This window comes from Xyrauchen texanus, chromosome 26 (genome assembly GCF_025860055.1).
Source record: "Xyrauchen texanus isolate HMW12.3.18 chromosome 26, RBS_HiC_50CHRs, whole genome shotgun sequence".
Classification (NCBI taxonomy): Eukaryota; Metazoa; Chordata; class Actinopteri; order Cypriniformes; family Catostomidae; genus Xyrauchen; species Xyrauchen texanus.
The window spans coordinates 12,607,630-12,621,071 of NC_068301.1; the positions used below are offsets into that span (position 1 = coordinate 12,607,630).

At 38.4% G+C, this 13,442-nt stretch overlaps 1 protein-coding gene across 1 annotated transcript; it reads left to right on the forward strand.

Moving 5' to 3' along the window:
* Nucleotides 1-1,087: 1,087 nt before the first annotated feature.
* Nucleotides 1,088-13,335, forward strand: LOC127620370 (WAS/WASL-interacting protein family member 3-like). The gene is made up of 9 exons (XM_052093587.1): nt 1,088-1,483; nt 3,102-3,203; nt 3,782-3,891; nt 5,091-5,223; nt 6,229-6,405; nt 7,906-8,763; nt 8,912-9,052; nt 9,306-9,407; nt 10,415-13,335. Exons 3-9 carry the CDS (start codon nt 3,793-3,795, stop codon nt 10,453-10,455), a joined length of 1,551 nt encoding a protein of 516 aa, XP_051949547.1. The 5' UTR covers nt 1,088-1,483; nt 3,102-3,203; nt 3,782-3,792; the 3' UTR covers nt 10,456-13,335.
* The last annotated feature ends 107 nt before the right edge of the window (nt 13,336-13,442 follow it).

Below are 13,442 nucleotides of genomic sequence, written 5' to 3' on the forward strand. Positions count from 1 at the left end.
ATTTACATTTACATTTAGGGCATTTGGCAGATGCTTTTATCCAAAGCGACTTACATGTAGTATATTTGTCAATAGTTGGACAGGTCATACACCAGCAATTGTAATTTGTATTGTAAGCAACCAATATTATACCATAATACTTACAGCATCTTGTAATGTGTCTACTACCATTTCACTATCATTCAATCATCAAACATAGTGCCATTAGGGGCCATGAATAATAAAGTGCTAAATACATAAGTGCAGAATTTTTTTAGTATAAAGAAGAGTAAAAAATTTGAGTTAAGATGACCTATACTGTTTGCATCCTTTTCATCACAGGAAGAGGAGAGGGGGAGAGAGACAAAGAGCGGCAGCCCCTGTAGAGCCGAGGAGTAGAGGACAGGAGAGGAAGAGAGAGACAGACAGGAAAGCTACATTAATGGGTGTGTGTACGTGTTTGTGTGTTAATTATGGAAGAATTTGATTCATATAACTGGATTGGTAAAGGTGAGGCACTATGTGCTTGCATATGCCAGCTAGTTGCTCGCTATAGGTGTTACCAGCAAATAGTATCCAAAAATTCAAAAGCTTGATTGTGTGGGTGGGGTGGGGTGGGGGGCCCTACAAGACATTGTGCCCAGGGGCCTCTGAATTCTTAATCCGGGCCTGCTTATGGGGACATTTGGTCCCCACAAAGTGATAAATACACGCTCACGCACACACACACACACACACATGTACACACACACACGCTCACACACACGCTCCACACACGCTCACACACACACACGTACACACACACCTCTGGCCTTGACAAAAACTACCACTAGAGAGCGAGCTCATACTGCACAACATTCAGTAGCCAATATATCAACTTCCATCCAGCCATTAATTAACTAGCTTTATGACGCGTGATTTCGTTGACTAATCGAAAAAGATGACATTTCCTCTCTATTCACATTTCAATCAAAGGGTTCCAAATTTTTAATCATGCAAGATTTGAAATTTGACAGCCAGGATCACGGTCAAGATAACCTCCCACTGCGCTCCGCCTGCTGTGTTGTCATTTGCACGCGCAACACTAGACGCAACAGGCGGACTTTGTTGTCCAGTAGGCTGCAGTTCACTAACAAATTCCAAGCTCAGAAAGGGGGGGCAGCCACTGGAAAGTGTCACTAACGGTTTTATTCAGAGTGGGTTACGTTTACCAAGAGGAGAAGACAAATAATTTAGCTTGCCATTAAATTCTGGTTTTTTTTGTATTTCGTAGGCTACGAATGGTCATTTGAATTTAACTTAATCGTGAAATCCTACAAACTTTGCTGCGTCCTCGGCTTCAGCCTAATTATAACCCGAGCTCGCGGCCAGTAACAGTATCTCGTGGGTCATAGTCGCGCGCTATGCGGACACAGCCTCGCGCCCTGACTGGCCTTTTGACAACTTCCCCTGGTCACTGAAGGAAGGAAAAAACCCGCACGGAATTCAACTTTCAAACCGTTGGGTAAAGTAGTCTCTTTTAAATTGGAACACTACACTAAAGTAAACTAGTTTTTGCATATGACCACTAAAGTAGTACCGTTATGTTCATTATGGAATGACTAATTTATTGCTCTCTCAGCTGAACTCACCCGGCACAGCGCTGAGAACCATGTACATATTTAACGCCTTTTCGAATGACACAGTGGTATGAATCGCAATTTTATATGTTTAAAATGATGTACATGGCCCTTAAATAAACTCGTTATATTTAAATATAAAGGTTTAATTTGTACACAATTATTTCGAATCTAAATCATCAAGTGTTATGATTAGCATTATGCAGCACGAAGTCTCACTACAGGTGGATAAAACAGTTTCCTCATGGGTGGACCAGCACAACCGTGTGTTAGCATCTCCATGGGAAAGCTGTTAATGGGACTCTAGGGAATAAGCAAGTTCTGTTCACAAGATTTAATAAAATCATATCATGAAAGTGAAAAAAAAAAAAAAAAAAACTGGACTGAGGTTTACTATAAAATCCTAGGAAACAATTTCCACACAAAAACTGCTAGTATATTTCTTATTTTACACAATTCTCGTGGTTGTAATTGGAATTTTTCAAGTAAAGTTTACTTTGCAATGGTCTGTTTCAAGTCAATTTTACTCACCATTTGTTTGTACATTTTATTCAAGTAATGTAGCACTGAACTAAACCATGCTTTTAAAAGTTTACTAGATTGCATTGCTTTTTTAATGTATGTAGTAATATACAACATTTCACATGTAAGATTTCCACAGGGAATGTAATCTAATTAGACAACATCACCTTGCATTACAGGCAATAGAATCATTATACTGAGTTGCGCATGCAGACCTCAACACTTGGTGCACAAAATACGATGATGGTAACAATCAACAGATTATAAATTTTTTTTAAATCATGAATTGGTCATTTTGAGTTGGAAAGAACTTCAGACTTCACAAAACAAGAAGTTAACAAACGTAACAACAAAATCATCAAACAGTGAAATCATGCAAACTCATTAATGCTGGGAATACCAGCTTTGAAAATTTAAGTAAAAATTTACTAATTTTATTTACCCATGAAATTTATTCAAATAAGCGTACAAATATGACATGTTTTAATTCCTTTAGGACTGATACATTGTGACACATTGTAAAGATAACAAACAATCATAAATAATATTTACTTAAGAGCTAGAGTATTATGTTTTACATGTTTGAATTGAGTACTAATGTAGAATTTACTTAATAATTTTAAGTTCACTCTTAAACTAACTTTATCAATGAAAGTATTTAATCTTGACTATTATATTTACCACAACATTATTGTTTTCAGTGAAAGGCTGAGTTGCATAATTTTCATGGAACTTTCAATGAAGGCATAAACCAAATTTTTGTTTGAAAATTCATTTCAGATTACCAGTTTTCATAATGCTTTCTTTGTCCATGCTTTCTTTCGCACCCATAATTCTTCGATAAAACATCTGTTGAGTACACCACAATTAAAGAATGCCTCTCTATTTTGGAACAAATAAACATTCCAGAAAATAACCATATTTACTAAATTCCTTCTACATTGCTCAGCTGTGTTGAGTATGTTTCTCTTCCTCACACAGAAAAACTAAGTGGCTGCTGGGCTTGCCAGAGTTTGGGAAGCACTACTTCTCAAAACAACAGACTTCATTGTTAACTCCAGAGCCTTTCAGCTCTTGATAAAGGTTGGCCCTTTACTCTGATCTGAGATAAATTTTTAAAGGAAAAGATTTTTTGTATTTTAACAGGAAGACAGCCCTAGATCGGTGTTAAGAGCAGATTAAAAACAAGATGATCGCTGTAATCTTTTACTGGCCATTGTAGAAGCAAGAGATTTGTTTTCCTAAAAGAGAAGGGAGGGTTCCTGTTTGGAGCATCTTGTGATGGACACGCTTCCTGCCAAGTGGAACATGTAGACTCATGGAGAGAAAGGGGAGGAGAGAAGAGAGATCGCTTTGTCATGTAGAAACCACAGCTGAACTGATGAAAAGTTCTTGGTGTTCTTTAACATGTTTAGCTGGAGCTCCAACTGAAAGACAGCAATGGTGTTAACACACAAAACCATACACAGAGAGAGAGAGAGAGAGAGAGAGAGAGAGAGAGAGAGCGAGTGAGATAAAGACAAAGCCAGTTTAAACAGCAGCTAAGATATACTACACTTGACCTGGTGTGGGTATATTTAGATGTAAACCAAGTGTGCCTGAAGAGCAGCTAAATCATGCAAACTGGACTGGGGTTACATTATGTGTGACTGTTTTCTCAGGTTCCTGAATTATGCCTGTCCCTCCACCTCCTCCGCCACCGCCACCACCTCCCCCAGCACCAGCACCACCACCCCCACCTGCACCTGCACCTGCTTTGGCTTCAGCACAAGTGAGATACTCACACATTTATTAATATAACATAGTTCATAAGACTCTAAGCATTCAATGTACTGAATGGGCAGTTGCATGCAGATTAGCACAGTTTTTTCCTCCGCCAGTCACTTTCTTTCTCTGTACACCACTCTCTTTGTTTTTTATCATGCTGGCAACTGCCTGGCCAGATTTGCATTATTAAGTAGATATCAAATTACACACACAGATGTACAGCACTCGGTGTCACATGTTCAGGGTTGGCTTTCTTGTTCAATGCATATCTTTTGGACAAGTTTCATTTTAATAGTCTATTAAACTCTTAGACAATTCAAATAAACACCACTAGGAAATCACGACTACTCACATTAAAATGAAGACTCCAGTCACATCAGTAACCTTATAAAAGCTGTTTTATTCTACATGGAGAGGGTCCGCACATGGGGGCTGCCATGTTAGAATCACATGACCAGCCGAGCACTACTCGTTTAATCTCAGTAACCGTCCTGTTATTTGACACTTAGACTCATTGATTAAAGTAATCATGGCTGACTGTGAATGCTAAATCTCTACAAAGCCATCTGAAACTGAAAACTACTGATTGTATATGATGCTGCATCCAAGCAGCTAGGTGTCAGTGTAAGTCCAAGATGACACAAAGACAAAAGTTACTGAGTGCACCTTTAAGGGTGCTCTGATGCAGCATTACATTTACACAGAAGCAAAGCATTCAGAACAGCCTTTAATACAAGGGGCTGTAGTGGGTCAAAGCAATTTAGTCTTTCACTTGGCATTGTGTCATTACAGAGAATTTTGAACTGGCTCAGAGCAGCATTAACTAGCTGTGAAACATGCCATAAGTCAGAACTGGCTGAAAGAAAGGAGTAAAGAGTCAGAAATGTTGGTCTTTGGTTTGGGTTTTTACTAAAACTATTTGTACAATATCTACAAATCAACGTTAAACATTGACACTATATGAATTTTGTAGCTCATAAGGGTCACACCCACATTTGTTGGTTACACTCTGGTTATGCTCCTCACTCACTAATGCTAGAACTCAGTATCTATCTGTTTCAGTATCTGACTATTTGATGCCACACAGATTGTTTACTGAGTTTCCTTTTGGTGTTTCCAGAGAAAAAACAAAGTGATGCACAATTGAGTATGTGTGTGGCACACCTAAAACATTTTGGTGACAGACACATCTCTCTTTTACAGTCACGGACAGACCCTCCTAAAGTCCAGCGTTCTGAGGGAGGAGGTCGTAATGCGCTTCTGGCCGACATTCAGAAGGGTTCCAAGCTGAAAAAGGTTGCACAGGTCAATGACCGAAGCATCCCTGTTTTTGAGAGTGAGTCAAAATTACATTCATTCAAAAAAGCTAATTTATTCACACTGTCTCTCTCTAGAGCTTTAATGTGGTTTTAATAACCCTGAGATAGCTAATTAGATAAAGTGTCACAGAATTTAGGGTCATTTGTCAACAATCTCTCTGTTTTCAAGCCTGAGTACTCTAAATACTAAATTGAAACTATTTCAGGTTAATTTCCAAATTGGAGTTGATCAGATTTTCAGTCCAAAAAACCCCCCCAAAAAACTAAAATGTATCTCCTCTATGAAAGTAAATAATGGAATGTTGTTTATTGGTGTAACCAGTGCAGTGCTACAGTACCCACATTTCAGTTTCATTTTATTTGGGATGAGGGAGAGAAAGTGTTGTGTCATTGTGGGAGCTTGTACTAAATTACTCTCTTATGAGGATGAAAATAAAAGAGTTTGAGAGAAATTACAAACAAGTATGTACTGTATGGCTGTGAAAACCTTGTGTCAGTGGAAGTCTGAATTGCTTATCTCTGGCAGAGCTACAGTATATTTGAGCTCAAGGACCATAGCCACTGGGTTCTCACATCTGAAAGCACTGTTGCAGATAAAGAACTAAGACAGATTTAAGGAAGTGGTGGGGTGAGGATCATGTAGAGAGTATGGGGTCAGAATTCTCCTCGTCTTCCTCTTTATTACAAAGGACAGATTTATTTTCTGCTGGGCTCAGGACATGCTTTGAAAAGACATAGGCTTACTTTAGCTCACAGTTCCTGAATGTTTGTGCACTATTAGTGCACTTATGTGATGTCCTGTTGGTTCTTATTTCTGCTTTGTTCAAAGTCCTATTCCAACACTCAACCCCAACCAGCAACTACTACCCTGAAAAAAAAAGATAGGCTGGGAAGAATATTGCTCTAGCCCCAACCCCAGCCCTAATCTTAAAATCTGATTGGTTGATAGGAATGTAGATCCAGGAACATCTTCTACTTGGCGAGATCACAGTAAGTGTGATGGTGATTGCATTTGTCTGCAGAGCCTAAAGTAAGCTGTGTGGATGACAGTGGAAGATATGGGGCAGTTGGGAATTCTGCAAACACAGCAGGGTCTGCTGCACCTACAATGGGTCCAAGTCTGGGAGGACTGTTTGCCGGGGGATTTCCTGTACTCAAAGCAGTTGGACAAAGAGAGAAATGTCCACAGCACAACCCAGGTAGTTTTTGTACACTCTCATTTTCAATGGTGGATGGATTAAAGGGATAGTTCACCCAAAAATCTAAATTAATTTACCCACCCTCATATTGTTCCAAACCCTTATGACTTTCTTTTGTCCGTGGAACATAAAAGGAGATGTTAGGCAGAAAGTTTGTTTCAGTCACCATTCACTTTCATGGAACCATTCGTCCATACGAAGGAAGTCAGTACATTTACTTGCACAGTTATAATTGAGCTAAAGCGGGTTTTTGCATAATCAAGCTACAATCTTTATCTGTTGGCCCAAGTATGTCACAATACGTAATCCAATATTTGAAGGTAGGATGCCAGATATGCCAGATTAAAAACATGTTGCATGTAGGGTTGGCAACTTTCTACCAACCAAATACGAGATATTTTATATTGCGATTTACTGACTTGATTAACGGGACATTCAAAAATGCTTAAAGGAATATTCCTTTAATCCAATACAATAAAGTTAAGATCACTTTACAGAATTTGTGGCATAATGTTGATTACCACAATAAATAATTACAGTGAGACACATACAATGGAAGTGAATGGGGCCAATTTTTGGAAGGTTTTAAGGCAGAAATTTCAAGTTTATTACATTAAATCTTCTGTTAAACTTGTGGATTTATTGAGCTGTAAAGTTGATCAAGTTGTCGTTTTTACGGTCCTTTTAGTGTTTTTGGGTTTACAGCGTTATGTCGTCAAAAAAGTTTGGATTTGGATATAACTTGACACAGAAAAGGTCTTTAGCATACTAAAATCATGTTAACATGTATATTGTTTACATCTTTTGGCTAAGACTTTTTCATGTTAAGCATTTTAACTAAACCTGTATTGTTTTGCTTTAAAAGTGCTGCAATCTCTCTCTTCCAGAACGAGCACTGACATACTGTATGCAATGCAATATAATTAATATCTATCCATATTATTAATAGGTGCGTTTACTGGTGTTTGAATGTGACGTTAATTACTTACACAGGAAACACGATGGTGGCAAACAATTATTATGTACTTGAATGTCCGTTGAGTACTGTGTCCCATATGGATTTAATACGGAACACAATTTTGTTTCCTTAAAAACGGGAGGTTTCCGTATTAAAACATACGGGACTGGTGGCAACCCTAGTTCCGCCAATTATAGTTTGATTATCGTGTAAACACGCTGAGACGAATCAGAGCTACAATTGCATTGTCTAGGTGTATTAGTCCAACTTCAGCTGGTACAATTTCAGTCAGACTGAAGCATATATGTGACACTTTAAAAAGATGAAACAGCGTTTAAGTCTGAGTAAAATCGAACTTTTGAAGTGCATGTAACATACTGATGAAATGGTGACTGAGGCTAACATTCTGCCAAACATCCTGTTATGTTCTAAAGAAAGTTTGGTACAACATGAAAGTGGGTAAATGATGACAGAATTTCCATTTTGGGTAAACTAACCCTCTAAGCTTATATTAAATCAAGATATGTTTGCTTTTGTTTCAGTATCTCGTTCAGATTCTACTACTAGCCTGAAGCAGCCACTCTGGAATCCTCCATCACAGGGTGACGGATTTAGAGGAAGTGCACCTGATCTTTCCCCATCCCACAAACCTTTGGAGAGAACCTCCTCTATGTCTAAAGCTCGGCCCTTTTCCTCAAACATGGCTCCACCCTCCCCCAACCAAACAGTACATCCTACTTTGAAAATTTCCTCTACACCTCCTTCTTCTGCCCCACCCCCTCCTCCTCCTAGTAATAAACCCCCTCCTCTCCCCTCTGGTCCGCCTCCTCCCCCACCTCCTCAAATGGCCAAACCCACTTGGTTACCTGTCCAATCTCAATCCATTCCCATGCCCACGTCTCCACCTCCTCCACTGCCTCCCTCGGTACCTCCATACTCACTTTCTGACAGGTCATCCGGTGTCTTCTTTCCTCCACCGCCTCCATCTGTACCTCCATCCTTGCTGCCTGACAGGACATCTGGGGTCTTCTATCCTCCACCTCCTCCACCTGCACCTTCATCCTTGCTGCCTGACAGGTCATCTGGGGTCTTCTATCCTCCGCCACTTCCACCACCTTCATCAGTACCTCCATCCTCACACCCTAACAGGTCATCTGTAGTCTTCTACCCTCCATCCCCTTCTCCAGGCCTATTAGAAATGAACGACACTCATTTAGGCCCTCCTCCCCCACCTCCTCCTCTTCCTGCTTCTTTCGCGCCCTCCTCAGCACCTCCTCTACCACCTCCAAAAGTACTTCCTTTGCCTTCACCCACATACAGGCCCAGTGTACCACCACTGCCACCCTCCTACCCTTGTACTGCCCCCAGTAGACGACCCCCTGCAGTGCCTCGGAGTGCAGGTAGATGACTAAATGACTTCCCTTACTGTTTGAATAATTGCATCTATGAATTGAAATGACTGTGAAAATTGATGGTCACAGTAAAACATTTACATTCATGTGATGGATAGTTGAAGTGTTTTATCTATTATTCATTTTGAATTTACAGGTGCTCCACGGCTGGCTCCACCCCCCGCTCCACCAGCTCGTTCTTCTACCACTGAACTCTCCAGTAGGATCCCACCTCCTCCTCCCCTCCCACTGTCAGCCCCACCCAACTCAGTACGGAATGGACACTTGCACAGTTTAGGTGAGACTCCAGGTCGTCATTACGAACCTGCGTAAATTCGAATGCAAGTTGAATGCAAGCCTGGCAAAGTATATACATTTTACTGTGCTTGCATACACAGGCATTTGATGCATGCACGCTATGACTGCTATGAGAGCCGAACTATTTCTCTTCAGGAGTTTAGACCCATAAAGATTACATTCCTTCATACTCTAATTCAAGGTGTTGTTTCTCTTCATTCCAACTTACAGAAGTGTTTCTGTGTACTTTTTAGATGACTTTGAATCGAAGTTTAATTTCCATCCAATGGAGGACTTCCCCCCTCCTGAAGAGTTCAGGCCCTTCCCACGTATCTACCCCAGCAAAGAGAACAAAGGTACAACAACGTCTTTGTGTGTGAGAGTGTATGAGTGGAAAGGTGAAGTCTCTGTTCAATGACCATGCTGACAGTGTGGCCTCTGTTCATTTAGACAGGCCTGAGACAGATGGTCAGATGTACTTTACTCACAGTAATGTAAAATCATCAAATTGCCTAAACATATACAGGTATTTGTTACAATGCAAATAGCTTGTTTCTATACCTGGTTATTAAAAGGATAGTTCACCCAAAATTCTCTCATCATTCACTCACCCTCATGCCAACCTAGATGTGTATGACTATCTTTCTTCAGGAGAAAAGATTTTTAGAAGAATATCTCAGCTCTGTAGGTGCATTCAATATAAGTGAATGGTGATCAGACAATTGATACTCCAAAAAGCATATAAAAGCAGCATAAAAGTAATATATAAGAAAAATTATATCATCAAAAATTATAGGTATGGGTGAGAAACAGATCAATATTTAAGTCCTTTTTTTACTATAAATCTGCACTTTCACTTTCACATGTGAAATTCATATGTGGCACATGTTTAGTTTCACTTTCACATCTGATGTTCGAAATATTGATATTTTTCTCACCCACACCTATCATATCACTCTGAAGACATGGATTTAACCAATGGAGTCTTTTGGATTACTTTTATGCTGCTTTTATATGCTTTTTGGACCTTCAGATTTCTGTTTCATTTGCACTGAAATGACTAAAATATCTCAGATATTCTTCTGAAAATCTTCATTTGTGTTCAGCATAAGAAAGTCATACACATCTGGGATGGCATCAGGGTGAATAAACAATGGATGAACTATCCCTTTATGAGATCTAAGCTTAAACAAATAAACATAATTGCATTTTGTAGAGTTTAATTTGCTGTGTTTTTGTGAGTTTTTCAGATCAATGGTTTAATTTAAAAATCACATCTGAAACTATGCCCTTTCAATGCAGAAATCACCTCTCCTTTTGGTTACAAGTGACAAAGTGAACTCTTCCTCTTTTGTTTTCACAGTCAACCCACAACCTCCTGCCATGAGGACTCATTTAAGATGAAATGTGACAATACCATTTTTGGTGCTAACCTTTATCAGGACATTTCAAATCATCTTAAACCCAATTATCAGTTAAGAACAGCAGCCATAGTTGTTGATTTATTAAACTCAATTACATCAACCCAACCAACTGTATACAGAATCGTGACCAACTTTTTGTTTGATGTACAATGAGCATGACAATTTTTTGACAGAGATGTAGACATGCTCTCACACCATCCACACATATCAAGAATGAGTGTTACAGCTATAGCCTTTTCACCTCTGCATGAAAAACATTAACCTTTAATCTCTCTTTTCATTATTAATAAACAAAGTGCTTTTATATTACAATTTTAGTAGCAAATTATATTCTTCTCCTAACATTAAAGCAATATCACACGAGCAAGAGTGAGCAATAGCATGACTGCGAGTATTATAGTTTTTTTTGTACAACAGTTAACAAACAAGTAAATAATATTGGATAACTTTAATTTTGGATTCAAGTTAGTTCAAGCAATTCTTCATTGGCTGTAAAAATATTTCAAAAACAGCCCAAAGCATTAAGCACAATTCATTTAAAGGGGTCATGGCAAGAGGAATACAGTTTACCTTGATCTTTTGACATGAGATCATACTATTATAGAAACATACTGTAAGTTTCAGAACTCAAAACTTCCCCCTCACTGCAAAAAGAGCAATTTTTGAAACCAAGCTGCCAAAACGACTCATTTTCTTTGTGATGTCACACTGTGGTAGACATTTGCATCCGACCACCTCCACAACAACACATCGACACCTACTTTATCTTTAAATTCCATAGCTCACCCAGCAGCGTTGAGCAGTGAGAAGGCAAAAGGAGAAAGCAGTTCAGTCAAAAGCAGAGATAATTATAAAGGCCCAAACATATTTCATGCTAGTACGCAAACTCAGACGCACATTGCTACACAAGCTCAATTCCACGCATCGTTGCATAGTGAAATGTTTCAGTGCTCAATTCGTAACCCAACGCAAGTACATGCTGCATTCTCTGTATTGCCGCGAGGGGTGCTAGATTGAATTTTCTGTTTTCAGTCAACAACTGTCATGCAAGAGCAGAAATTTGAGGAGTCTTGCCAAACAAGTTAGATTATACAAACATATTTAGGACCCCTCCTACTCTCTCCATTCGAATAAAACAGCAATTGAAAATCCACTCTGATAACGACACTTTAAAGAGAAAATGGAAACAACTACTGGGCCAATTTTTCAGAGCCAGGAAGAAATGGAAAGGGGTCCGCAGCGGAGATGCCACAACTAGCTATGGATATCCAGTAATTTCGGACATGTTGGGATGGCTTTTTGACTTCATAAAATATCAGACCACAGAGTTAAACTTTCGTGATTTGGTATCGTGGTGCCTAAAAAGAACGTTTTTCGCCCACTTGTGGTTTGAGGTTTGTAACCGATAGAGAAACGCAAGAGCGCACGTAAAATATGTACAATGGGACCACGTGTAGGCCATGCGTTGGCCAAGCGCTCGCGTATGCGTTCACATAATTGTATGAAGTATGTTTCGGACTTAACAGTGAGCGTTTACTTCCAAGTCTTAAAGGTGAAGCAGCAACAAAACAGCATTTCTGACAGAGGGTCAGAATAAGGGTTGAAAATGTGTGCAAAAAAAAAACTTGACTAATATTATAAGTGAACCTTAATGAACATTTTAAAATATTTTAATAATTTAAAAAAGGCATGTCATGACCCCTTTAAATAAAGGAATTATTCTCATTAATTTTCATTTATTTGGTTATGAACGACTCAGTGTTGTTTAACGAATCACTTAATGAGTCAATGATTCACTCAAAACATGAAAGAGGCTATATTTCGCCACATGGTGGAGGAAACATGCAATCTGCAGAAATGGTCACTAAAGAAAATCAAAATGAATGCTGAATTGAAAGCCCCAATGCTTTTTATAAAGCCATGAACACAGAAAAGCAGGGTGAATTTTTTTTTATAAACATCAGCACTCTTGGAACGCCACTTGACAAATACAATTTTAGCACCAGAACTAACTGTAGAATTTTAATTTCAAGTTAACGTGCCCTGAAGTGAGTACTAGGGCAAATCATTGAACCACAGAATAAATAACAGAATGAAAGAATGGAGAAAAAGAAAAAAAGGGATACAGTCTCTTAACAAATAAGGCAAGTGAGCAGCAAAAGAAGAAAGCAGTAGTATTGTATCTATGCTTCCAGATTAGAGAAGTCTTGTCAGTATGTCTATTTCAGAAACAATGCATCAGAAACCAATCAGAATCAGATCTTTTTAAAATTAACAGAACTTTTAATTAACTGATCATATGCATTTCATGTATTTTAGATGGACAGAGGAATAAAACTGTGGAATAACACTGCTTAAACTAACACGAGTGAGCTGTTTTTGGTTAATATTATTCTGTTGCTGCTTTTTGTGAGCCATTTGTTACTAATTTGTACATCTAACTTATCAAATCAAGACCTTTTAAGGAACCAAAGCAAAAAACACTCTTTGTTTTCTCATATTATGCATGTTTTATGTTGACTTCTAGAGGAATAGACTCAGGCAGGACACTGGGAAACAGTGCCACCAACCAGAGTTCACATGCTTGCAGTTTTATTGCTATGACTAAATAAATTATTGTCTTACCTAAACAGTGGAAGCCATACTTATTTCTGCATAATACATATTATAAGAGAGTTATGATTTATAATTTCATCAAACATTGGACACAATTCTATAAATACAATATTAATAATAATAATAATAATACAATGAGTTACTAATGCTTTGCAAGGCATGTACTAGTGGCATATTCATTATTCTTTAAAAACATGATACATACATATTGTAAACATGCACAAATGTACTCATGCATTTTCAATACCAAACATATAAATACATTTCATATAAATATATACATTCATTTCATTTATCATTATGTCGTTTATGATCTCCATAATACTCTTTACTTACTTCAAACATTTATCC

What these genes read in the sequence shown, in the direction of transcription:
- LOC127620370 (XM_052093587.1), top strand. Translation starts at nt 3,793, where the DNA reads ATGCCTGTCCCTCCACCTCCTCCGCCACCGCCACCACCTCCCCCAGCA. An exon ending in CTGCTTTGGCTTCAGCACAA is followed by an intron (nt 3,892 to 5,090) that starts GTGAGATACTCA and finishes TCTCTTTTACAG; the next exon opens with TCACGGACAGACCCTCCTAA. An exon ending in TGGACACTTGCACAGTTTAG is followed by an intron (nt 9,053 to 9,305) that starts GTGAGACTCCAG and finishes TGTACTTTTTAG; the next exon opens with ATGACTTTGAATCGAAGTTT.